Consider the following 27,000-nt stretch of genomic DNA (forward strand, 5'->3'; position numbering starts at 1 on the left):
TAAATGTTATCATTTATTTGCAATTTATAATAATAATATTTTTGACAATAAATCATCTTTTTACGGACTCTTATGACACTTATTTTAATATTTCATATTAACTCATAAGTATAATTAGCACAATCAAATTACTAATGTCATATTGGTATTACCTCCAGAAAATAATATATTTAATTTTTTTAATTGTTTAAATATTTTAACGGGAACATTTGTGTACCCTTATCTGGAGAAAAATTCATTGCGTTTATAAATTTTGAACGGTAAATATAACTTTTTATTATATATTTAATTTGGAAACTGAATTCATTGTATGACAAACACTTCTTCCATTTCTATTTTTTTGTGTAACCCAAAAGAGTTAATATTTTTTTCTCTTTTATCTTCTCCAACTCACTGTAAAAAGTTATAAAAAAATATTTATATCTAGAAAAATATTTTTATTTGTTGTTTTTCTTGTCTATATATTTTTTTATATGTGAACATATATTCTACTCCGTTGTCTTAATTACCATATATATTTACTATATAATTTGTGTACATTGAAGATGAATAAGTTCATTTTGTAGTTTTTTATTACATGGACTTATGTTGATATATTAATATGTGATATACATAGATATAAGAATTTTCAAATTCAATTTATTCACAATGATTTTTCATAACAAATGCCAACTCAAAATAATAAAAATTATGATTCATAATTATTTTAAATATGATATAAAAATAATATGTGGAAACTTTTTTGACATTTTAGTTGCAAAATACAGTGATAAATGGATGTAGGTGTACTATTTCATTGTGGCAATTATAACTTTATTTAAATATCTTATTTCTCACTCAAGGATCAAAATTTGTTTATTTCTTATTTTGAGTATCGACAAATCCAATATTTCATTTAAATGTTTTTGTTAATAATATTTACATGAGTTTTATTGTATATTTACCTAATTTGAAAGGGATAAATTATAATTCAATATATAATAATATTTGAAAACTGTAGAATGCTTCTAAATTTAAAAATCGAGTAACATGTAAGGGATCAATTCAAAACTAAAAGTTGATGTAACATGTTTCTTCTATCTTTACAGTCGAATAATATAGGATTGAGCGTTTGTCGCTTTACAAAAAGCTATAACTTATGGTAACTATGCAAGTCAAATCTTTAAATCATACAACAGCTTAAGCGCCTACCTATCATAGACAACTATTGTACTAAACAATCTATCTCCTAATAATTGCACCAATTGAAAGTTGAATTAATACATTCATATTCATCATTAAATTTTACTATTTAATTTTAATAGATTTAACAAGTTTATCCACTAAAAATATAGAAAGAAGTGTCTATACAATTTAATAAAAAAGTCAAAGTACATCATTTTCTGATTCTGATAACGATCACATTATTATTACGTTACAATGATAAATAAATTATTATTTTTAGTTTATCATCATAGTTTTTACCTCAATAAACACATTTTCGAATGCATGAAGTTAAATTTAATATTGACATTAGATAATTATAGTATTAATTCTAACATTCTTTTTTTATTCTTCTCAATACATTACTTTTTCTATCTTCAAATATAATAATCTATTTTTTATTGTATACAAAGTATAATAACTATTTGGTTAACTGATCACATTTAGATTTAGATATTTAGAAAAAGTTTTAATATATCTTTAAAGACCAATAGATGATGAAATTAGATTTGAAATCAAGAGAAAAATTAAGAAAATGTAGAACACTACATTGCATAAATTTTCGCTTTGTACAGTGACAAAACATAAGGTGAGACCAAGTGAGATACTTATATATATGAGTCTCATTCAACTTAGCACATTATAATATTTTTATTAACCCACTTTGTCCTTCGTTCTTACTTCACTAACGTTGTAGTGTGACTCATTCAAGCATTAAATATTTATTTTTTTAGTACATAGTGGCCTCCACTCTCACCGACTTCAATCATTAGAAGTCGTTATTAGTAGTATATATGTAATAGACAATTATTTAGTTTTTATTTTCTCTCTTTTGATTAATTGTGTACTTTTTTATGTTCTACCTAATTCATTTTTAGAATTTTTATTGAAATTTATAATCATGATTAGAAGTGTTGCATGCATACAATATAAAATTAATATATTTTAAAATGTTAATATTGAAGTGTCGAATAAATGTATTAAATCATTATTTAAAAAATTTTAGAAAAACAATATACATCATAATTCAGATTTAAATATTAATATACAAAAAAAATTGAGATGAATATCTTATAAAATAAATTGTGTTAGCCCAAAAAGATTAAATATGATTATTGTAAATGAATTTTTTTTAATTAATTAGAAAATTTTCAGCAAATGCGATGAATTAATTAGAATGCTTTCAATATAGTATGTCGATAAATTTTTTTCCATATGAGTTAGTGATTGAGTCCTTATGAAAATTTAAAAAAAAATGTGTCTTTAGTTATAATAACAGTGTCTTATAATTTAAAATATTAAATGAAACAAATTATCAAGATAAAAAATTAATTAGGAAATTCAAGAATATGTGATTACTCAATTAGTTCAATTGACAGACTCTTTAGTTTGCTGATTTAATAGATATTAAATCCACAATCACTGAGTTTGACAAGAATTCTTGTAGAATAAAATATAATTATAATAAATTACTTGATTGTATATGTAATAAAATTTTGTATATTTCATATATGTTTGATTTATTTCATTTATAAGGTTGAAATTTTATATATTATGATATAAGATTTGTTATACATCTTAACATCGATAAATTCATTAAAAATTTATATATTAATTTCCGCTACCATATAATTCTGGTTTCACCCTATACTTTTGTGTATTCGTTTGTTTGAATTTATTATTCCTCATTTTCCCAACACCCATAATATGTCAAACATGAAAGTGATTATTAATTTAAAGAGATGATAATATTTATATATTGTAATAAACATATTTATCCCTCACGATAATGATAAAACTAATTTAAAAATAATATGTTGACGAACATATTGTCAGGAATCCAAAAATACAACTCAAATGTCAACTTTGACACTTAATTTTGAGTGACCGCCAAAATGTCTCAGCAACCCACAACTTTTGGACAAGATAGTAACATCACAATTATGAAATCAAACTGATATTTTCCATTTCATATCAAGAATTTATGATTGAAAATCGATAATATTAAATATATAGATATTTAATATAAACTCGTGCGAGCTCATTTAGGCTCACCTTTAAATGAGTCGACAAAATTTCAACCCAACTCACTTAAATTGTTTGGCGGTGCAGGCCAATCCGACATACCCAACCCAAATTGACAGCTCAAATCACAACGATATTTTACCGTGTTTTATTTAAATAATTTATAAATATAAACCGCAAAAAAATTTTTGTTGCAAAAAACTTTAATTTAAACACATAAATTCTAGCAAACTGTCACATGAGGACATGAAAAAAAATTAATAAGACACCAAAGAAAATTCACAATTCTATAATGAGTTATTTCTAAACTTTAATTAATTTAATTTATATAATGAAAAGATAAATAAAAAATATAAATCATTGGATTAAAAATAATATATTATAATGTTGGTAGACATAAAAAACCAAATACTAATTTACATAATGAAAAGATATCATTGGATAAAAATAACATATTATAATGATGATAGACATAAAAAATTAAATATTAATAAACACACATATTTAAAATATGAATAAAGAGAATGAAAAGACACATTTAAAGTAAACAATTAATGTAAAGCAAACAATTAATAAGGGGAAAAATGAAAATTCACATATAAAATCACATATTTATATATATAATAGATATACACACACATACATATACATATGTCTTGTCATTGTTCAAAAATCTATTTAAGCCTACAACTCACAGAAGCAGTATTAACTGGTTCACTTTATTGCTTTAGCCAAAATGGATGAACACCCGGCCAATGAAACTCTTCTGCTCCAGAAAGAAGGTCTCGTTAATGTTTCCAAGAAAACGCCATTTTTCATTTCATCAGTGAAGTGGAGCCTAAGAGTGGTAATGTGGGTGATCTTTATCACATGGGCTGCTTTCGTTTTTATGTTTCCATCTGATTTCGTGAGTGGTTTGCTTGAAAAATGGATTCTGGCTACAGATGGAACTCTATTTGGTGTCACAGGTTGCCTGCTTGTTCTAAACTTGACTAATTTTTTTGTCATTTTTTTTTGTGGTCATTAATTGTAGAGTTTGGATATCTTAGAATTATATGCTATAACGTGCAGGAAGCATATTCATGCTGTTTAGTGCTCCTATTCTTTTGATGGCGTTTCTTGCCTTTGCATATCTTAGCATCTCCGGGGAAGAGCAAAGCCATGGGTACGTAGCTTTAAACGAAAACGCTTATCCTTGATGCGAATGGAACTCAGTTTTTTTACCTTCATGCAAGTGAGGAATTGGCTAAAAAGATCGTTAATTTGTGGATACAGTTGTCACTGATGAAGTTCTATAGAAATTAGTGTCTTTCCTATACAATCTGATTGAGTTTGTTCAATAGGAAAAAAGCTTCAAGATACCCAGGCTTCCGCTTGAAGACATTCCCTCTTTTCGTCCAAGGACCATTTGGGGTTGTTTCGGCAGCGGAGAGTATCGGAATTGTTATCTTTATTACATATGTCATCTGGGCATTTTGTAAAGAAACATCCAACAACCTCAATCTTTTAGCCTTGTTGGATTTGCCTTCCAAAGAAAAGTGGTAAACATTCAACTTCACTCTCCCTAGCTCGGTGTCATTTTCCGATCCTTTCCGTATGAGAAACGAAACTTTGTTTTTCGAGTTCTCCATAAAATGTTGCTTTTAGGTGCATTTGAAGTGATGAAATTCGATTATAATTTTATTGTTTACAACTAAACAATAAATCGAATTTTAAATTAACATCTTACTTATTTATACATTAATAATATAAAATAGAATTAATTTCAAATGAAACTATTGAAGAGAACTTGAAATTCATCATAATTAACATGAAATATTGTATGAACATGTAAGGGACAAATTAGAAGTTTATGATCTTAATTCTCTGCACAATAAAAATACAATTGAATATATTTGAAACCTATGAATTTGAAATCCATCAATCCAACATAACCTTAGTTGTGCTATATTGCGATCTTTTGCCAAACTTCAATATAATCTGTTTCAGGATATGATCATATTTTATCTCACATGTAAAATGTAGCATCAATGTAGCATCTATATAAGTATATTGTTTTTCTCTTTAATCACTCTTCTGAAATATCGATTCTAAACTGGGAAAGTACTACTTTAGAATATATATGTATATGTATATAACATTTTTGCATTGAACTAAAATTGATTGTTACATAAGACTAAAAATATGACAATCTCATACAGGAAATTCTACTTCTACTGAATGAAACTTTCTGTAGATAAATGGTAATACTCTGTATGTACAAGAAGTCGAAGATATGTTCTTTTTGCCATGTGTACCCATTTTAACTTAACGTTATTTCAGTGCCTGGATGCTGAAACATACTGGCCTCCGCTTAGGGTTGATTGGATTGTTTAGCTTGATCTTTTTGTTCCTCCCCGTTGCAAGGGGATCGATACTTCTTAGACTCGTAGATATCCCATTTGAGCATGCAACAAGATATCATGTTTGGCTAGGACATCTTACGATGTTCCTGTTTACTCTCCATGGCATATTCTATATGATCGGATGGTCCATCGAAGGCCACCTCATCCATAAAGTGAGTCTTCGTGCTATTTTATCTCCCATTTTGATACATATACATTTGTTATGTTTCAGCATGGCATCTTGAGTTGTGTTTGTTTTCCGAATCTGTTGATTTTGTGACGCTCCATTCTGGAACATTTCTAAAAATTGGGAGGGCATTACTTCTAAATGCTCATTATTAAGGTGGATATGTCTCGGATGCAAGTACATGATTAGTCAAAAATCAAATAAAAAAGAAAATTGTATAGTCAAGTCATAGCTTTCTGTAGTCTAGAATTCATTGCAATGTGAAACTGATAAGTGAGAATTTTCTATATTTATTTCTAGCAAAGTACACAGTGTCTTGTGCGCTTTAACCATTCTTTTAGGCATTATAGGAGTATCAATTTTGATCCTTCCTGTTCCATACAGCTTTTGGAGTGGAAAAATGTTGGTGTAGCCAATCTTGCGGGAGTGATAAGCCTTTTAGCTGGTCTGTGTATGTGGATAACATCACTACCTGGAGTGAGGCGGATAAATTTTGAGTTGTTCTTCTACACCCACCAATTATACGTGGTCTTCGTTGTCTTCTTGGCGCTGCACGTGGGAGATTTCATTTTCTCTTTTGCTGCCGGTGCCATATTCCTCTTCATGCTCGATCGGTTTCTTAGATTCTTTCAGTCTCGAAGGACAGTTGACGTGCTATCGGCTAGGTCCTTCCCTTGTGGAACTCTGGAACTTGTGCTTTCCAAACCAGCAAGTAATATGAGTATCTATTAAAGTGCTATCTCATTAAATATGCTTCATGGGAACAATATGTAATTGTTTATACCCTTTTAATATGCACAAGTGCAGATCTACACTACAATGCTCTTAGCTGGATTTTTCTACAAGTTCGAGAGTTATCTTGGCTCCAGTGGCATCCTTTCAGTGTATCCTCTAGTCCTCGTGATGGAAAAAATCATCTTGCAATATTGATAAAGGTTTTAGGGGATTGGACTGCGAAACTTGAGGGACGAATTCCAACTGATGATGAAAAAGAATCTGAAATAGAGCCACTGTTACAATCAAGTTCTAGACTAACGGTTTCTGTAGAGGGGCCTTATGGTCATGAATCATCACACCACTTGACGTATGCACTCTAACTTATCATTTCCGAATCACAAAGAATAATAGAGTTTCTTTTGATTGATTTGCCTTGCATTTTGCTCTTAGGTATGAGAACCTCGTATTAGTAGCAGGCGGTATAGGAATTTCGCCTTTTTTGGCAATCTTGAGCGATGTTCTTCACCGTATCAACGAGGGAACACCGTGTCTGCCCAAGAATATAGTGATAATTTGGGCAGTGAAAACATCAAACGAGCTCCCCCTTCTTCAGACCGTTGACATGGAGTCCATCTGTCCAGATTTCTCCGATTCGCTGAATCTTGAGATTCTAACCTATGTTACGCGAGAATCAGAACCTTCATTGGTAACGACAGCTATCCTCAAGTTCATAACTTACATATTTTCAAACCTGAAACTTCGACTCATTCAATCTTGAAAACAATCTATCCATTGCAGGAAGAGGGTAGTAAGATTATAGAACCTGTCAACTCTTCCACTTTCACGGCCTCCAAGCATCGTGGAATATCTGTTCTAGTTGGCACTGGAAACATAATATGGTCAGGGACATATGTTGTGGCATCTACAATCGGTTTCATTATAACCGTGACCTTGTTAGATATTTTGTACATTAATCCTTACAATGTTTCCTACTGGTGGTATAAAGGGCTTCTCTTTCTAGCGTGCATGGTGGTCAGTACGCTAATTTTTGGTGGTCTTGTGATTTGTTTATGGCATATCTGGGAGAGAAAAACAGGTATCAACGAATACGTGGACACCAGTGAAAATGGTAATTTACAACAAACCAAACCGAAACTTAACAAGAAATCTGTTCAAGAACAATACTCTACCGCCATCCGGTATGGTCAGAGACCAGACTTCAGAGGTACATTCATTTAGCATTCAATATTCATTTATTGATGAAGAAGAAAGAAAGATTTCAACCTCTACTAAATTTGTTTTTTTTGGTTTTGCTATGCAGATGTTTTTGAATCGATGTCTGATCGTTGGGGGAACGTTGATATAGGCGTCATCGTATGTGGCCCTCCATCACTTCAGACCAGTGTTGCCAAAGAGTGCAGGACACAAAATCTCAAGAGGAGAGGAAATGATGCCATTTTCCATTTCAATAGCCACAGCTTTGATCTCTAGCTACCATAGTGAACAATAAGCCTGAAATGCTTTAATCCTAAGCTCGAAATTTCGGATAGAAAGGATGTTACTTGTGCATACTTGATATTATATGATTGTGTATACTAATGGAATGTTAGCTTCTACGGAGCATCCTGATCCCTTTGGTATGTTGTTATCGAGGATTTGCCTAAGTTTGGTTACATCAAACCAGCTGACTTAATCAATTATTATTATTATTATTATGTTAATGAAGTAACCATTTATTAAATAGGTAAAAAGAGTTATTGTACAAATATACTAGACATCTTCAGGAGATAGTAGATTACAAATAAAACTAACAAGGTACCAACAATTACATCAATATAACAATAGTTCGGTAGCGTTCGTAATACAACAGTAAGTCTGAATCTTGATCTTCTTCACTATTTTTTGAACATGTGGCTTCTCGCTATCAAACATCACTCTGTTCCACAGATTTCATCACTCTGTTCTCGCTATCAAACATCGCTCTTGATCAATTTGACTCAACTAATATTGGTAAATGGATAATAAGCTGAATTTTACATCACCTGTTAATTTGATTCGATTGTTTTTATCAAAAACATATATGATGTTGCCCGAGTAGATTGGATGAGCTGGGGTGGGCAATCTACCCGAGCAGAGAAGTGTCATATTCCTGTAAATATTTTGACATGATGGGATGAGTATGACCTGACTTGATCTTCATGATGATCTGGCCTGGTCTGCCCGAGTGTTATGGCCTGGTCTCCCGGGTGGTATGGCCTGGTCTGTCCAGGTGTTCTGGCATGGTCTCGCGGATGGTCTGGCCTGGTATGTCCGGGTGCTCTGGCATGGTCTGTCCGGGTGGTCTGGCCTGGTCTGCCCGGGTGCTCTGGCCTGGTCTGTCCGGGTGCTCTGGCCTGGACGCCCGGGTCAGACAATCTGCACACACTCGACAAGATAATGTCAGGGGGGCGCCGGAAGGGTTTTCGGCGTAGCCACTCCGACGGTAAAGTCAGTACAAGTTTCACCAAGTATAGAGAGATTTTATTGAATGCAGTAGATTGTCATGTCCGTTTAAATGAGCAAACCTTGTATTTATAGGGGAGAATATGACATCGATTATAGTGTATGGACACTATTCCTGATTAGACAGCTGCCCATGCCCTGTCATCTGACAACTGCCCATACCATGTACTCTGACAACTGCCCATGCCCTGTCATCTGACAACTGCATATGTCATGTCATCAGTTAATAGGCATGGCGACCCATACTGTTCGGGTCTTGTCATGGGCACTGATTATCATGCTAATGATGCATGGTAACCCATACTAGTCCGGTGACCTGAACCCTGTCCGTACGAAAGTACCCTGGTCGGGCTGGAGCACCCTGATCGGGCGAAAGTACCCTGATCGAGCTAGAGTACCCTATCTAAATTTTACTCATGCTCTACTCTTTACAGCCAATTGGATTTTGACTTGTTTTCTCGAGTCCAAGAATGACCCTAGCCCTTTCCAGGGTATCATCACTCCCTCCTTAAATAGTCGAGCTAGAGTCATACTCGATGTCCCGATCAGTAATGCTTGGACTCCACCGGAAAGATAATTAATTTTTGCTTAGATAAATGTACCGGAGCCTCATGCCTCCCTGGACTTACTGGAAGGTGTTGGAGCCTCATGTCTCCCAGGCTGTAAAATAGAGTGCCGGGGCTTCATATCTCCCGGACTTAAGTATAAGATGCCGGGGCCTCATGTCTCCCAGGCTTTTTATCGATAAAATATGCTTCGATGGAATAATCTTTCCCTTTCACTGTCTTGTGTTTTATAAACTGAGAATACTTGCAATATACCCGGCCTTAGAAATAATTAGATTCTTCTTGTTCATAAACCTGCTTTTGAATGCCGAATCTCTGAATTTTTCTGAGTGTTGGAAAATAACCGGTAACTTCAAATAAGTAGTCGGGATGTTGAGCCATGAATTGAATAAAAATCCTTGTATTTAATAAATGATCGAGGTGTATAACCCCTAAGTCAAGATATGGAGCCCTGTATTTTATCCATAACCAGAGTGCGGAGCCCTGGGCCGGGGAGTACGTCCCGGGACTTGGGAATAATTGAGGTGTGGTGCCCCGAGCCAGAGTACGGAGCTCTGAGCTTATTAATAACAAAGGTACGGAGCCTTGGACTGAGGAACATGTCCCAGGACTTGGGAATGGTCGAGGTGTGGTGCCCCGAGCCAGGGTACGGAGCCCTGAGCTTATTAATAACCAAGGTACGGAGCCTTGGGACAGGGAATATGTCCCGAGACTTGGGAATGGTCAAAACTTCTTTGAAAAATGTAAAAATCTGACTAGCTCGACATGCTACAAGACCAATTTTTATTGGAAAATACATAATCATGATCAACTCGACAGTCGATGAATACTTTTGGTTCGAAACTTGATAAAAATTCTGGGGTATTTCATTTTTGATGGTTTATAGCTCGGGCTGAGACTCTGCTCGAGTAAAAATCCATTACTTATAAAATCTTAACATATTCTACATAGGTTTATTTATGGATCAGGAACAATCCCTTCTCGAGAAAGATTACATTACTTGTGAAATATTTACATATTCTACATTGGTTTAGTCACGGTTCGGTCATGATCCATGCTCGGGCACAAGCCCATTTCTCCGTATAATCTTAGCACATTTTATACTGTTTAATTACAGCTCATGAAGAGACCCTTCTAGTTCAAAAATCGAGGACGTGAATGATAAATTTTCTTGTACGCAAGTTTGAGAATACCATTATATATGATGCATGTATACAAATTGTATTGGACACAAGGGATCAAGACAAAATCAACATGCTCAGTTTATTAGTGTCATTGTGTGTAGAACTTTGTGGCGTTGCGCCAGTGCGTGGATCCCACACCAAGTTAGATCTTGGACAACATATATACCTAACCACCGTAGTCAACGACAGCGGCTCCCAGTGCCCGATCATCAAATGAAACGTAGAACTGAGCGAAATTCACCAACAATGATATCTCAATGATATGATAGGCTCCATGTCATATGCATGCAGCATAATAATTATTACATAAGATATGCAACAGAATAACATGCTAAGTAAAATGCATAACATAGAAATGTATACTCAGTCAGGAGATTTCAGATATTACTTACGTACCTTTACTTGCAAAGGTCAAGGAAAAACCAGGGATCTATAGTCCAAGCCTAGAGGATAAAACCGCAAACACAATATTATTATCTTCTAAACTCCTGGACTTTTATAATGCTTATATCTTAGCCAAAAATCTACTAAGGATTCATACATCCGTCTTTCTTCCAACCAACCGACGTCAAAAAACCTCGCATCTCATGCTTAAATTCGTTGCGACTTCATTAGCGCCTTGATACTCGTCTGCCCTCGATAATATGGCTAGAAAACACTAAAATATAGGCTGGAAACAAGAGAAAAACTATCAAATTCGTACCTTCAAATGTAATATGGATTTCCTATTTATAGGCAGAGTTCGGACGGTCCGAACTCCAGTTCAGATGGTTCAAACTGCTACTGGTGCGATGCGTTAAACTCGTTTTGACACCTAACTAGACACATGGGTTCGGAATATCCGATCTCGGTTGATGCACTTTTGAAACACAATTTTTCTTGCTAGTTGGTTGAGTTCGGATGGTCCGATCTCACTTCGGATGGTCCGAATTCTTCGAAAGGTCCGAACTCACTTCGATGGTTCCAATCATGTTGATGTTTATTTACTCTGATTTGTTTAATTAACGGCTTGTCAATCATTCTTTAACATTTAAGCATGCAAAATGGAGGGTCACTACACTAAGACCCATATCTATCTAGTTGGTATAAAAGGTATGGTAACATGTGGCGGGATTATGGGCCCTATTCCATCGCTCGATTATTTACACGTCAAATCTCCTAGGCATCCTTGATCGCTCACGAATTTCTCCCCCTGATCGAGCTCTAAGCGAGAGGCTATAACCTCATACTAGGGGTGTCCCTTGGCCTTAAGTTGACCCTAATTGGCGTTTAGTTGGGCATGTCTTTTAACCTCCTAACCTCTTTAGGTTCGGGAAGGACCTCTCTAAGTTCGAGAAGGGGAAGATCTTCTAAATGGGGAGGCATCTAAAAAGTTAGATATCTCCTGCACAAAAGCCTCATTGGGGGGAGAAATCTAGACCTACGTAAGTAAATAAAAAAGGAAACTTACAAAGTGTGTGGGAAGAAGAAGTAGATCGGGGAAAGTACATGAAGTGATATGGTCAGGAAAGCTCTCGAAAATTTGGTAGAGTAACAGCAGAGGAAGAATAAAAGTGAAAATGAGTGAGGGGACATTGGTGTTTATAAGCTAGACCCGACCATGGCAACCGTAAGATCAAAATCACACTGACGACATTGTTACCTCAGGGAACGAAACATCAATATATCATAGTCGTTTGATTTTCAATTAACGACAGTCGTCGCTCATCATCGGATCGAGATCATGACCATCCATATTCAATGGTCTGAATCAAAGTAGAAAAAACACAAAATTATGGCTTGGACCTTATCAGTTTAAACACTTGGTCTAAACTTCATACTTCTTTTAGACCAAAAGGGATGTATTATTGATTCTCCCTAATTTATAAGCTCGGTTTGATCTGAGCCTCATTAGGAGCCCTGGCCACAAGGCAGCCTTTCCACGATAATCGAAGCACATGATGGGCATAGACTATGTTGGTGTAAGAAAAACAGGCTTGGTCTGACCTTTTTTATAAGCCCTACTCAAGCACTATCAACCGGCCAGTGAAGATCGATTAACAAGATCTTGATAAACTTGGAACACACAAAAAATCTGCATTGATAAGGAAGAAATCACTAAAAATCTCGATATAGGTACAAATCTGCCATGATTTGATTTGGATCACCCCAAATCCGGTCCAAATCATCTATACAAGGAAACCTACCTAAACTAGAGACATAACTTGCCACAATTTTGATTGTTGCACTCCCAATAGCAGGTTGTCCACAAGTATAATTCAGTGAGTCTGAATGTCGTATCAACAGGGAAGCTAATGTAATTACAAGTCAACTATAATGTCTTTTTGTTTTTATTATTATTTTTAATTGTTTTAACTTTAGATTATGATTTTTATATGTTTAAATTAAATAGTCGAGACAATAGGATCACTCTTGGTAATTAAATAAAGTTGAAATAAATGAACATAATTAGAATCCACTTAATAAAATGGTTCCAATATATTAAATAATCATTATTTATATTATTGTTATATATTATTCTCATATTCATATATTAAATACACCAAAACTTATAAATATTGTCAAGTATTTATTGAGCTATATATTTGTAAACACCAAATCAAGGTAACCGCTTTAAATGATTGATAATACCAAACTAACATTTAAATGGTACCAAGAATTAAATATTATGATAATATTCATATATAGTAAATCAAAGTAACCACTTTAAATTATTGGTAATACCAAAATAATATTTAAGTGGTACCAAAAATTTAGTGTAACATATAGCATCAATAAATCAAAAACTCACATTTATAAGTAGGGTATACAAATGCTTAAATAAGAGAAACTAAATATAACATAAATAATAAATAATGATTAAAGATTATTATTTTATTATCATATCAAGAGTGTTATCTTTTCATTTCGACTTTGGAAGATTAGCTACTCATGATGAAAATGAAGAACTTGGAATATATATTTAGCATGATAATTTTATTAAAGTGAAGAAATAAATAGAGAAAAATTATGAACTCGGAGTTTTGGTCATAAAATGAGTGATGATTTCCTTCATCACAATACATTCCTATTTGTAGGCCAATTTGGGGAGACAAATGAAAATAAAATATTATTTCTACATATAATTGGTGTAATTTTTTCTTCGTGAATGACCCAAGTCTTTATTGCATTTTGCACTTCATCTTTGACAATCTTGCCAAGGATTTGATTCTTCCACATAAAAAATGTTGTTCATAATTGAGTTTTCTGAATTGTTGTAAAATTTTATATTTTTTTACCAAGTATTTTGAGAGATATGGTCAAAATACTCAAGCCTGGTAAAACTGTAATTCCATTGGTATCATTTTCACTTGTTCTTCAATTTGACCTCAATTATGGTAAGAATTTTATCTCAACATTTTCATCAATATTGTGGACATTGAAATCAACTTTATACAAGATTAAGTATCATCTCATTCTCATTTTCAATCCAAAGTTGTGATTGTTTTTCCGAACCTATAAAAATAACAAAAATAATACAATTATATAACACATATATTTTTTATACAAGTTATTATAAAACTTAAATATTTAATACACTTTAAAATATAAAATATTATAAAAAAACATTTCACAAATATACATTTTTTATATTAATCACACCTCCAACCAGCTTATTGCTAGTGTCCCTAACAATTTAAGCGTTAATAACAAAACAAAACACATTGATTAATCTAAACAAAAATGTAATAAAAACTATCCAGGTGTTTAAAATCAATATAATGAATGTCAAAATTATATCAAAATTACTATAATTATAATTTTTGAATTAAGGTGTGTGATCAATCCAAAGAATATTTTCTGTTAATTAAATATACATATCCATTAGAAATTCCTAATAAGAGTTTCAACTCAATATCCTCACAGATTAATAAATGTTTTTGTTGGAACATTTAATGTACGCAATCTTAATTTTGATGTTAACAAAACTTGTTATTTTGTTTCTAATGAATTTACCTAAGTGCGCAGAAAGATACCGAGCCTTAAATGAAGCTATCGAGGCGCAAATTGAAAGCGCCAACTGATTGTCCAAACTAAACCAGTTCAACTGACTGTCCAGCTGATAGGTAGTTCAACAGAAGACTTTCAGAAGCCCGGTCAGCTGATGAAGCGCTCAAATGATGAAGAGCCCAACTGACTAGTTCAACTCAAGCAGTGAAATCAGTCCAGCTGACGAGCCAACTGATTTCACCAAACCAATTCAAGACAAGTTCAACTGACCAGTTCAGAGCATCATTTAGGAATCGACCAATTGCAGAACACGACAAGCTTATTTAAATGGAATCCAGCTGTGCACAATGGTATAAAAGCAACTGTATGGTTAAAGGACAATAATGAACGTTGCAGCAGAGCTTAAAATCGACACGTTCCAGAATAGCTGTCAAGAAGGACAAAACACAAATATCGAGGAACGAATTCAAACTGCAACGAAAATATTTGATGAGTCTTGGTGAACGATCACATTGCCTCTATATATACAAGATCAAGACCATCAACTAACAGAAGATAGAAGAGTGTGTGAAAATAAAGAGAAGAAGAAGGGCAAACTCAACGTATATCAGCTTACAAGAAGCAATCAGCCCAGATTTGATGGAACACTTAAAAGTGTTATCAGCTTAGATTAGAAGCACATATCCCTCAGTGTGTGAGAATACTTTCGTATCATTTCTCACACACACACACACCATCACTCACATATACACATAGAATCGAGCATATTGAAAAGCTGAGTGAGTCTTTCACAAATACATTGCGAAGCGAGGGAACAACTTGTATGATTTTTCGGTCCCGGTTGTTCAATCATTTCATAACTAGAGTCATTCTTTGATAAATAATCACTATGAGTCAGACTCAATAGAATTTGATCAATCCCTTTTTTGTTCACTCCTTTAAGAGTTCCATTTGTCTATCATAAAGACTTGTTTTGTATTGCTCAATCGCCGCGAAGCCTGCAAAAATAACCTTAACTGTCTCCTATTAAGACTTAGTCCAAACGGGGTTCTGGTCTTGTTACTTTCACTTTATGTTTCGGAGGCTCGAGATCATTTTCTTTGAGTGTCTTCTTTGTAATATCTCCTAACAGTATGAAAAATTTCTTCTAAACTACCGAAACCACCTGATAATGCAATAAAAGCATCAGAATTTTCAATCATTTTGGTGATTCTGTCATATATTGATGAAACTCTCAATTCTTCCCCAATCATGATACTAGTGATATTACCTTCAGCTAAAGCTATAGAAATAACACCCAAAACTTGACTTCCTACAAGATGAGATGCTGTTGAAACAGATCTCATTAACCCAATATTACCTCCCCCATCTACCAAGTGATTTTTTTTCTTGGCTAATAATTTTTCAAGATTATTTGTTGCTTCTACATACACGTCATTTTTTCCATAACTAGACCCACAAAATACACATATTTTTCAATGTTTGTGTAGAAGATACAACCATGTTTTTCTTTTTGGTCTGTAAAAATGGAGAGAGATCAGATATTTTATAGGAGTAATAAAATATTATCATGACAAAATTATGGCTCCTTACTGAAAACAAAATAAATATTAAAAAAATAATGACACACACATGCATATATACAATGATGTGATTGTGGCTCACAATTTTCCTCTAGTTTTACGTTCAGAAATGGCTTCAACGTTTTCTATGAGTCGATGATATGCTTTCCATCCAATTTTCTTATAAATTGGCCAACATGGTCTTTTTTAGTCAAATTCCCAAGACTATTACGATGAATCTCGTCTTTGAATTATTTCCATAAACGGAGAATTTCAATATGCACATGTCCACTAGAATTCGTCTCAACAGTCAATAAGAGGTCATCTAAAGACTCTTTACTCAGCCCATTCTTAATGAAATCAATTTTATCTTCTCTTTTTTTTTTGGAAACAAATCCCAAAGATCTACATCATTTGTCACAATGCTTTCTTGCACACTTATGACATACCTCTAACTTTTTTGTCCTTTGTTTTTTTTTTTTTTTTTTTTTTTTTTTTTTTTTTTTTTTNTCCTAATCCAGACATATACCGAATGAGTAACGATCGTGGAAATTCTCCTCTTAATCAGACTTTGGCTTCAATTACAAGACGAATATCTTATGGAATTCTTTTTTTCATAAGCATTCTCAATCTTTAACACTTGCCCTCATAAATTTTTCTCATTTAATGTTTAGAAACAAAAGGAAAATATTTACAAATTTTTGAAAGAATTTCATCTGTTTTGAAAAGAAAGAAATGTTTTTTTTTAATTTTGTATCATCTATTGTAGGAAATTTATTTAACCGACTATGAGAGCCACGTAGTACCGTTATTCGCCACTTAACCGGGGGAAAATTAAGGAAACCTCATTTTCGGGTATGCAACGCCGAAAAAATTGATCTGGACAATACTTGAACAAATATGAATCATTCCAATAAAAGTTTTTTACCTTATTCAAAAATTTTCTTTTATCTTGGGAATTCTATTACGGTGGCATTTTTTCTGTCACAAGAAAATTGACTATATTAGCAAACCAAGGTGTAGTAGCAACAGAAAATAATTTTTCATTAGGAAAATTATCATTGATTGGTGTGATTTCAAAAGATGATCATGTTACTAGTCTCGATAAGTGATCCGCTACAACATTCTCGATTTTTTTTTTTTTTTTTTTTTTTTTATCTTTGATAGAAATGTCGAATTCTCGGAGTAACAAAATCCATCGGATTAGACATGACTTCGCATCTTGTTCGGTCAATAGATATCTAACAGCAGAATGATCAGAAAACATAATTGTCGTTGATCCAATCAAATAAGAACAAAATATATCTAATACAAATATTACAGCAAATAGTTCTTTTTTCAGGTGTGGAATAATTCATTTGATCATTGTTTAAAGCTCAACTTTCACAATATATTAAATAAGGCTTATCGTTCTTTCTTTGACCCAATACTGCACTGACTGCAAAATCACTTGCGTCACACATTATTTCAAATGGTAAAGACCAATCAGGAGGTAGCCTGATAGTAGCTGATGTTAAATGTCTAACTTATCAAAAGCATTTTGACATTTTTTAATCCACTCAAATGTAATGTCTTTTGTTAAGAGGTTATAAATGGGTTTAGAGATTAAGCTAAAGTCCTTTATAAACCTCCTACAAAATCCAGCATGTCCTAAAAATGAGAAAAAAATTTTAATGGTCTTTGGTGAAGGTAGATTGTCGATGAAATCAATTTTTGCTTTATCAAATTCAATTCCATACGATGACACAACATGTCCCAAAACGATTCCAGAAGTAACCATGTAATGTCATTTTTTCTAATTTAAAATAAGACATTTTTTCACACATTTTATAAAATTTTTTTCTGAATTTTCAAGAAAATTATCAAATATATTCCCAAAAACTGTCAAATCATCCATCAAAATCTCTAAACAATTTTCAACCATGTCGCTTCTGCTTAACATATATCTTTGAAATGTTGTTGGAGCATTACATAAACTAAATGACATCCTTCTAAATGCAAATGTACCAAAAGAACATGTGAATGTGGTTTTTTCTTGATCTTTAAGTGCAATGAGAATTTGATAATAACTGAATATCCATCAAGAAAACAGTGGTAGGATGACCTGCTATTCTTTCTAAAATTTGATCCAAAAATGGTAAAGTAAAATGATCTTTTCTAATGGCATCATTCAATTTTCTATAATCAATACACATGAGCCAACTAGAAGGGACTCGACTTGTTAACAATTCTCCCTTGTCATTTTTATCACTATAATGCCAGATTTTTTTGGAACTACTTGTGTTGGGCTTATCCATTTACTATCAGAAATAGGGTAGATAATTCCAACATCAAGTAGTTTGAGAATTTCAGTTTTCACATCATCTTTCATATGTGGGTTTAGTCTTCTTTGTAGTTGTTGGATGTCTTAGCATTTTCTTTTAAATGAATTCTGTGAGTGCAAATTAGTGGATTAAAGCCTTTGATATCTTTTAGTATCCAACTAATAGCATTGTTATTCCTTTTAAGCATATCGACTAATTTAACTTCTTGATCACCTGAAAGTTTAGAAGAAATTACCACCTGATATGTTTCTTCTTCTCCTAGAAATGTATACTTAAATTCTTTTGGCAAGGGCTTTAACTCCAATATGGGTGGTTCATCTATGTTCTCATCTCTTGCATCCTCTTCTTTCTCTGATCCTAGAAAAGAGTTGTACATATTAAAATAATCAAAATCAATTTCATTATTTTGTTTAAGAGTACCAATTGAACAAATATTCAATTTGTCACGAGTACTCGCTTCTTTAATGTTTTCTTCCACAAGAGTTTCAATAAGATTTTCATCTTTTTTGTCATGTGGTTGCTTACAAAGATTAAAAACATTTAGCTCCAAAGTCATGTTTCCAAACGATAACTTCATTATTCCGTTTCTGTAATTTATCAAAGCATATATAAGAAATCGCTAAAAATGGACGATCCAAAATCACAGGAATTGCATTACATGCTTCGACAGATTGTGTATCCAAAACTATTAAGTCGACAGGATATACAAATTTATCAACTTGGACCAACACATCTTCTACCATATCCCGTGATACTTTAACAGATCTGTCAGCAAGTGACAGTGTTACGGAGGTAGGTTTTAACTCTCCTAGATCGAGTTCTTGATAAACTGAATATGGAAGTAAATTCACGCTAGCTCCAAGATCAAGCAACACTTTTTAATCTTTCGTTCTCCAATAATACACGAAATAGTAGGATAATCAGGGTTTTTATATTTTAAAGTATTATTATTTTGAATGATTGCGCTTACTCGTTCAGCTAAAAATGCTTCCTTCTTCACATTCAATTTTTTTTTCACAGTGCAAAAGTCTTTCAAAAATTTAGCATAAGATGGTACATGTTTTATTGCATCTAATAATGGAATATTGACTTTTACCTGTTTAAAAATATCATATATATCAGAATTGAAATTTTATTTTTTTTTTAATTTTTCAATGCATGAGGAAATGGAGATGTCACTGTCTGTTGAACTTTCTCTTCGTAAAGTATAGGTTCCACTTCTTCCTTACCCTTTGGGGTTGATTTATCATCATCTTCACAAGGTTTAAGAATAGATTTTTCAACAACATTACCACTGTGAAGGGTAATAACAGATTTTATCTGATCCATCGATTGAGTTCCAGAAGTTCCAGTTTGTGAATGATGGTCCTTGGGATTAGTCAGTGGTTGTGAAGGAAATTTACCTTTTTCATGAACATTCAAAGAATATGTAAATTTAGCAAGAGCATCTTTCAAATCTATCATGGTTTGAGCAGTTTGAGTATTGATAGACTCTTGCTTTGTAATGAAAGCATGCAATGTATCTTCCAAATTCTTTTTAGGCTGAGAAAGAAAATGTGCATAATTTTAAAAATTTTGTTGATTTTGAAAAGGTGGTTCTGAAAATTGTGTTGCATTATCATTCCTCCAACTAAAATTTGGATGATTTCGCCAACCTGGATTAAAACTTTGAAAGTATGGTTCAAAATTTTGCTTTTTGAAATTGTTCAAAACATTGTCTTGATCATGGAGACATTCTTTGAAAGAAGGCAAAGTGAGACAATCTTTTGTAAAATGATCACTTGTATCACATATGTGACAAGAAAGTTCTTGGACAGATTTTAATTGACCACTCTTTTTCATTTCAAGTGCTTCTACTTTTTTTTTCCATGATACAAATCTGGCTTGGAGATCATGTTCATCCTTGAGGGTGTAAATACCTCCACCAGATGTGGGAGATTGAATCTTGTTTGATGGTTCAATTGTGCCTATAGTGTCCCAATTTTGAGCACTTGCAACTAATGAATCAAGATATTCAATTGCCTCGGTTGGATCTTTATCTTAAAATGTTTCATTACATATAAATTCAACCATTTGTCTATCTTCAGATGTCAGACCTTCATAAAACTGAGAAAAAACTCCCCAAGTTTTAAAACCATGATGTGGACAATGATTAAGCAATTCTTTAATCTATCCCAACAGTGATAAAAAGTTTTCCCTTGTTTTTGAGTGAAAGTGATTATTTGGCTTTTGAAAAAAATTCTTCTATAAGATGGAAAAAACTTTTTTAAAAATTTTTGTTGCAATTTGATAGATTGGTTCTAACACCTACGAAGGTGCTTCAAACACAATATTATCCATGAACTGCAATAGCTCGTGTTCTAAGAATGTAAACAATGATGAATTAAATCGTGTTTGGTTTTAAACCAAGCGGAAAATACTCGAAGTAATCATTCGTTAAGAAAGCTGTTATATTTGAAAGTCTTTTAACTTGTGTAAACTGAATAACTGAAATGAGGGGGATCAGTTCTTGCATGTATCAGTTCATTTTTGGCGAGAACTGAAATGATAATAGCTCGAACTGATCAAATCAGTTTGAAAACGATAGTTAAACAGTTAAGTACACAAGATATGTTTATGGATGTTCGGAGACTTCAACTACTCCTACGTCATCCTTTATACCTCCTCGGGTAGGATCTACTAGAAGACTTTGATTTATACAAAGCTTGTACAAGCCCACTCAGCTTAAGACTTACGCTACTGCCTAATCTGAGCTCCTAGCCTAGATTGAAGGCAGCACTTTTCAGCCAACACTTGTTTAACTTCTGTTTGTCAAAGACTACATACACAAGTTTATTATCTTTGTGCAAGACCCACTCAGCTATTCTATAAGATCAACTTTCTGTATTTGTGAGTGGTGGTGCATGTGCGTGTGAGAACAGATCTATGAACACAACACGAAAGTGTTCTCACACACTGAGGGAAAATATGCTTCTAATCTAAGTTGATAACACGTTGAATTGTTCTCTCGAATCTGGGCTTGTTGCTTCTCATAAGCTGATAAGCATTATGCGTGCACACTCTTCTTCTATCTTCACTATCCTGTTTTTCACACACTCACATATGTTTTGTTGATGGTCTTGGTCTGTATTTGTAGCAGTAAGATGACCATACATCAAGACTCATCAAATATGTTCGTTGCAGCTGAATCAGTTCTTTGAAATTTTTGTCTCGTCTTTTTCTGACTTGCATTTAGGAACGTCTCGACTTTAATATTTGCTGCAACGTCCATTATTGTACAATTTATAGTACAGATGCTTTCTCTAGCACGCACAGCTGGATTCCATTATATAAGCTTGTCGCGTTCTGCAAACTGATTGGTTCCTAACTGATGTTCTGAACGTAGTCAGATGAACTGGTCTTGAACTGATTTGGTGAAATCATTTGGCTCGTCAGCTGAACTGATTTCACTTATTCAATTGAACTGGTCAGCTGGGTTCTTCATCAGTTGAGCTCTTCATCAGCTGGCCGGGCTTCTGAAGGTCTTCTGCTGAACTACTTATCATCTGGACAATCAGTTGAACTGTTTATTGATAATTCAGTTGGACTGCTTCAGTTCGGATAATCAGTTGGCTCTTTCAGTTTGCGTCTCGATAGCTTCAGATTTGGCTCGTAAATTGATCAGTTCGAAATCCGATCAGTTTCAGCTTTCTGCGCACTTAGGTAAATTTATTACAAACAAAATAACAAGTTTTGTTAACATTAAAATCAAGATTGCGAACATGAATTGTTCCAACACAATTCAAATTGTTCCAACACAATCCATCCCAAGTTCGAATAAATCCTGATATAAGATTTTGTAGCCAAATTTTAGCTTTATCTTTTAAAGAAAAATGAAAAAGCTTAAGTCAAATGGTATTCATGCTATAATTAAAATCATTATATGTGTTGCACACTTCTTCAAACTCTCGTAAATGCATGTATGGATTTTCAGAATCTAAACCATGAAAGTTGGGTAAAAGTTGAATAATGCCAGGTTTAAAATTAAAATGAGATGCATCAAGGGGAAAAACGAAACATGGAGGTGCACTAGTTCGTGTATGGTTCATGTGATCTCTAAGTGTTTTGTCTATCATGATCACGTTGAGATTAAGTTTCATTATTTAGTTCATGCTCCAATTGGTCGGTTGGTTCCTACATATTTTGTAAAAATATAGGGTTGTTTCGAATGAGTCTACCACTAGATGAACGTAACCAAATGATCATGCAAATGCAAAAAGAAAAAACACACACGAAAACAATAAAAATTCAAAGAAAAAAATAAAAATTAAAAACAAAATTAAATAAACTTGAAATTAAAATATACTTCACCGACAATGGCGCCAAAAACTTGCCACAACTTTGATTGTTGCACTTCCAATAGCAGGTTCTCCACAAGTAGTACAATTCATTGAGTCCGAATGTCGTATCCACTGGGAAGCTAGGGTAATTATAAGTTCATTATAATGTATTTTTGTTTTTTTTTTATTTTTAATTATTTTAACTTTAGATGATGATTTTTATATGTTCAAATTAAATAATCGAGATGAGAGGATCCATTCTTCGTATTTAAATAAATGAACATAATTAGAATCCACTTAATAAAATGGTTCCTATATATTAAATAATCATTATTTATATTATTGTTATATATTATTCTCATATTCATATATTATATACATCGAAACTTATAAATTTTTTCAAGTATTTATTGAGCTATATATTTGTAAACACCAAATCAAGATAACCAATTTAAATGGTTAGTAATACCAAACTACCATTTAAATGGTACTAAGAATCCAATATTATGATAATATTCATATATAGTAAATCAAAATAACCACTTTAAATTATTGATAATACCAAACTAATATTTAAGTGGTACCAAGAATTTAGTGTAATATGTAGCATCAATAAATCAAAAAATCTCATTTATAAGTAGGGTATAAAAATGCTTAAATAAAATAAAATAAATATAACATAAATAATAAATAATGATTAAATTATTAAATATTATTATTTTATTATCATACCAAAAGTGTTACCTTTTCATCTTGACTTTGGAAGGTTAGCTACTCATGATGGAAATGAACTTGGAATATATATTTAGCATGATGATCTTATTAAAGTGAAGAAATAAAGAGAGAAAAATCATGAACTCAAAGTTTTGTTAATAAAATGAGCGATGATTTCCTTCATCACAATACACTCCTATTTATAAGGCAATTTGGGGAGACAAAATAAAATAAAATATTTTTTTCTAAAAATAATTGGTGCAATTTTTTCTTCATGAATGACCAAAGTCTTTATTACATATTACACTCCACATTTGACAATCTTGCCAACAAATTTGATTCTTCCACATAAAATAAATGTTGTTCATAATTGAGTTTTCTGAATTGTGGTATTATTATATATTTTTTTACCGCGTCAAAATACTCATGTTTGGTAAAACTGTAATTCCATTGGTACCACTTCACTTATTGCTTAATTTGACCTCAATTGTGATAAGAATTTTATCTCAAAATTTTCATCAATAATGTGGACATTGAAATCAAATTTATACAGGTTTAAGTATCATTTCATTCTCATTTTTCAATCCAAAGTTGTGCTTTTTTTTTCCAAACCTTTAAAAATAACAAAAATAATACAATTATACAACACATTTATTTTTTTATACAAGTTTTTATAAAACTTAAATATTTAATACACTTTAAATTATAAAATATTATACAAAACATTTAATAAATATACAATTTTTTATATTAGTCATACCTGCACAAGGTAATTTACAATTTCTACTCCTATAAACATCTGGTATGCATTACGGATCAACACACACATTATTCCACACTCAACAATACTCTATTGCACTCTCCACTTTCTTTTTTATCATCATTCAGACTCTTACTTAAGTATCAGAGGGACCACGTCAGAAACGCTAACTATTGTTCATTTGTGCAGATTAGCACATGCCCTTTGTCGCCGACTCGACTTCTGTTAGACCGAACTCGAGGTAATTTTTGGCTACATTATAATCATAATATTTAGATTTTATAAATCCGTGAAGAAAGGCTCACAATCTTCTTATTATCATCTTCAAATTAAATATAGAGCGCAAACCATACTTATTATTTTCAATTTCTCACTCGGGGAGACTTTTTTTGATATTATAGTTCATCTAGTACTTTGAAAATGAAATAATAGACGAGTGAACACTTAATAATGATATGTTAAGCGAATAATTTTAGACTTTGATATAGTCCATGCGAAAGCTTAATTAAGCTCCAATGGTCGTAAGCAAATCTTCTCCTATCGTCAACACGGGATAGCAACACAATGATTATGTGAGTCAATCACACAAACTCTTCATGCAAATCTTTAATACTGAATTCGATTAGGTTCAGCAAAGCTCCAATGGTCGTAAGCAACTCTTCTCCTGTCGTCTCTACCTTTTCAATATTCGATCCCCATATTTATATTTTTTCTTGACCTAAATCTTCATAGATTTTTCATACCTATAAACAAGAAAACAAGAGTTTAATTGGAATCAAACTTTATTAAAAACTAGTATCTTATATCTTATGGATAAGTTCCCAAATTATATTGAATAATTCCAAAGAATAAGATTATCCATATATAGGGAAACAAATCTTATTGAATGATTAAGTCAATTCAAATTTGTCTAGAGATGCAAAATAAGATATTAATCGATTTGGAATACAAAATAAAATATTGATTGATTTGGAATACAAGATTCTTTTCAATATCTTGAAAGGGGTTGTTGCTCATAAACTTACAGGAAATAATTGTAAACTAGTATATCAGAATTTGGTGTTGTACTCGGTGTTGTCAACACCAGCACACAACACTGCAGCGAAAATTAATATTTAAACACACAAGTAAACTTTAATAAATGAACACCCGTTGTTTAAATCATTCACAAGTACGAATATTTGTGCGATGCCTCATGGCACGAAAATTCGCTAGAAAATTATGTAAATCGTGTTTAACAAACAAATATTAGTGAGAATAACAAACCTAATTTCCTTGACACTCTAAGGAATCAAAACACATCAAAATAAATCAATACTACAACTAGATGTAAAAACACGTATTTCTTAAAACAAACGAAACCACTCTTCGATCAACACTCTGTGTCAGTGTTGTTATTCGAGTGTTGTCAACATGGGATAGCAACACAGTGATTATGTGAGTCAATCACACAAACTCTTCATGCAAATCTTCAATACTGAATTCGGTTAGCTTCAGCAAAGCTCCAGTGGTCGTAAGCAACTCTTCTCCCGTCGTCTCTACCTTTTCAATATTCGATCCCCATATTTATATTTATTCTTGACCTAAATCTTCATAGATTTTTCATACCTATAAATAAAGAAACAAGAGTTTAATTGGAATCAAACTCTATTAAAATCTAGTATCTTATATCTTACGGATAAGTTCCCAAATTATATTGAATAATTCCCAAAAATAATATTATCTATATCTAGGGAAACAAATCTTGTTGAATGATTAGGTCAATTCAAATTTGTCTAGAGTTGCAAAATAAGATATTAATCGATTTGGAATACAAAATAAAACATTGATTGATTTGGAATACAAGATTCATTTCAATCTTCCCCTTTTTGCATTTCTGGACAAAACCTCCAAAATGATGACAGACCAGTTTGTAGCTCCCCTTAAGTATTTAGAGTGTATCTCCCCCTGAATTGGACAAGTTAGTTCAGTGGTGTTGAGGTCAGTGTTGTCAACATTGACTCTCAACACCGGACACCAAGACTCATCAAATGAAGACAAGGAAAATAAATAAGGAACACATAGCACATATACTAAACAAGGAGACAAAAAGAAACATTCAAACCAAAAATTCAAACGCAGAAAACAAGGAAAAAGAACAAGTAAGAAAAAATCTAAAAACACACAAGGGCCTAGTCAACTGGGTCATCATATTCATCTCCATGAGCATCAGCGCCTCTAGTTGAGGTACCAGTGCCATCGTGTCCCATTTTTGGGGGCTCATCTCTTCTTTTTTGAGCAGAATGCACGCCAAGCTCTAGAAGTTCGATAGTCAGCGATTTGATTTTCGTAGTAAGCGCTGACATCCTTTGCATGTATAATTTGTTGTAGTCCAAACTCAATTTGGGCATGGATCTCAACAGTAGTCAGTAAAATAAATCCTTCAGGAATGGAGGAGGATGAAGAGGCAGTGTTGCCAACATCCGGGACAACATCGGTAGCAGATGAGAGAGCAGTGTTGCCAACCTCTGGGGCAACACCCGTAGCAGACCAGGGCAGATCCACAATCTGATTCCCTTTGAAA

General features: G+C 32.8%; 1 protein-coding gene across 1 annotated transcript; it reads left to right on the forward strand.

Annotated features, from left to right (window-relative positions):
* The first annotated feature begins 3,924 nt into the window (after nt 1–3,924).
* On the forward strand, nt 3,925–8,139 carry LOC140984861 (ferric reduction oxidase 7, chloroplastic-like). The gene is made up of 9 exons (XM_073452532.1): nt 3,925–4,196; nt 4,300–4,393; nt 4,572–4,769; nt 5,551–5,785; nt 6,184–6,511; nt 6,607–6,883; nt 6,967–7,222; nt 7,315–7,741; nt 7,838–8,139. Exons 1-9 carry the CDS (start codon nt 3,965–3,967, stop codon nt 8,005–8,007), a joined length of 2,217 nt encoding a protein of 738 aa, XP_073308633.1. The 5' UTR covers nt 3,925–3,964; the 3' UTR covers nt 8,008–8,139.
* The last annotated feature ends 18,861 nt before the right edge of the window (nt 8,140–27,000 follow it).

Source organism: Primulina huaijiensis, chromosome 9 (genome assembly GCF_012295235.1).
Source record: "Primulina huaijiensis isolate GDHJ02 chromosome 9, ASM1229523v2, whole genome shotgun sequence".
Classification (NCBI taxonomy): Eukaryota; Viridiplantae; Streptophyta; class Magnoliopsida; order Lamiales; family Gesneriaceae; genus Primulina; species Primulina huaijiensis.

Coding starts and splice junctions, on each gene's coding strand:
- LOC140984861 (XM_073452532.1), top strand. CDS start 3,965: ATGGATGAACACCCGGCCAATGAAACTCTTCTGCTCCAGAAAGAAGGT. Junction 4,197..4,299: donor AACTCTATTTGGTGTCACAG/GTTGCCTGCTTG, acceptor TATAACGTGCAG/GAAGCATATTCATGCTGTTT. Junction 5,786..6,183: donor AAGGCCACCTCATCCATAAA/GTGAGTCTTCGT, acceptor TGTTCCATACAG/CTTTTGGAGTGGAAAAATGT.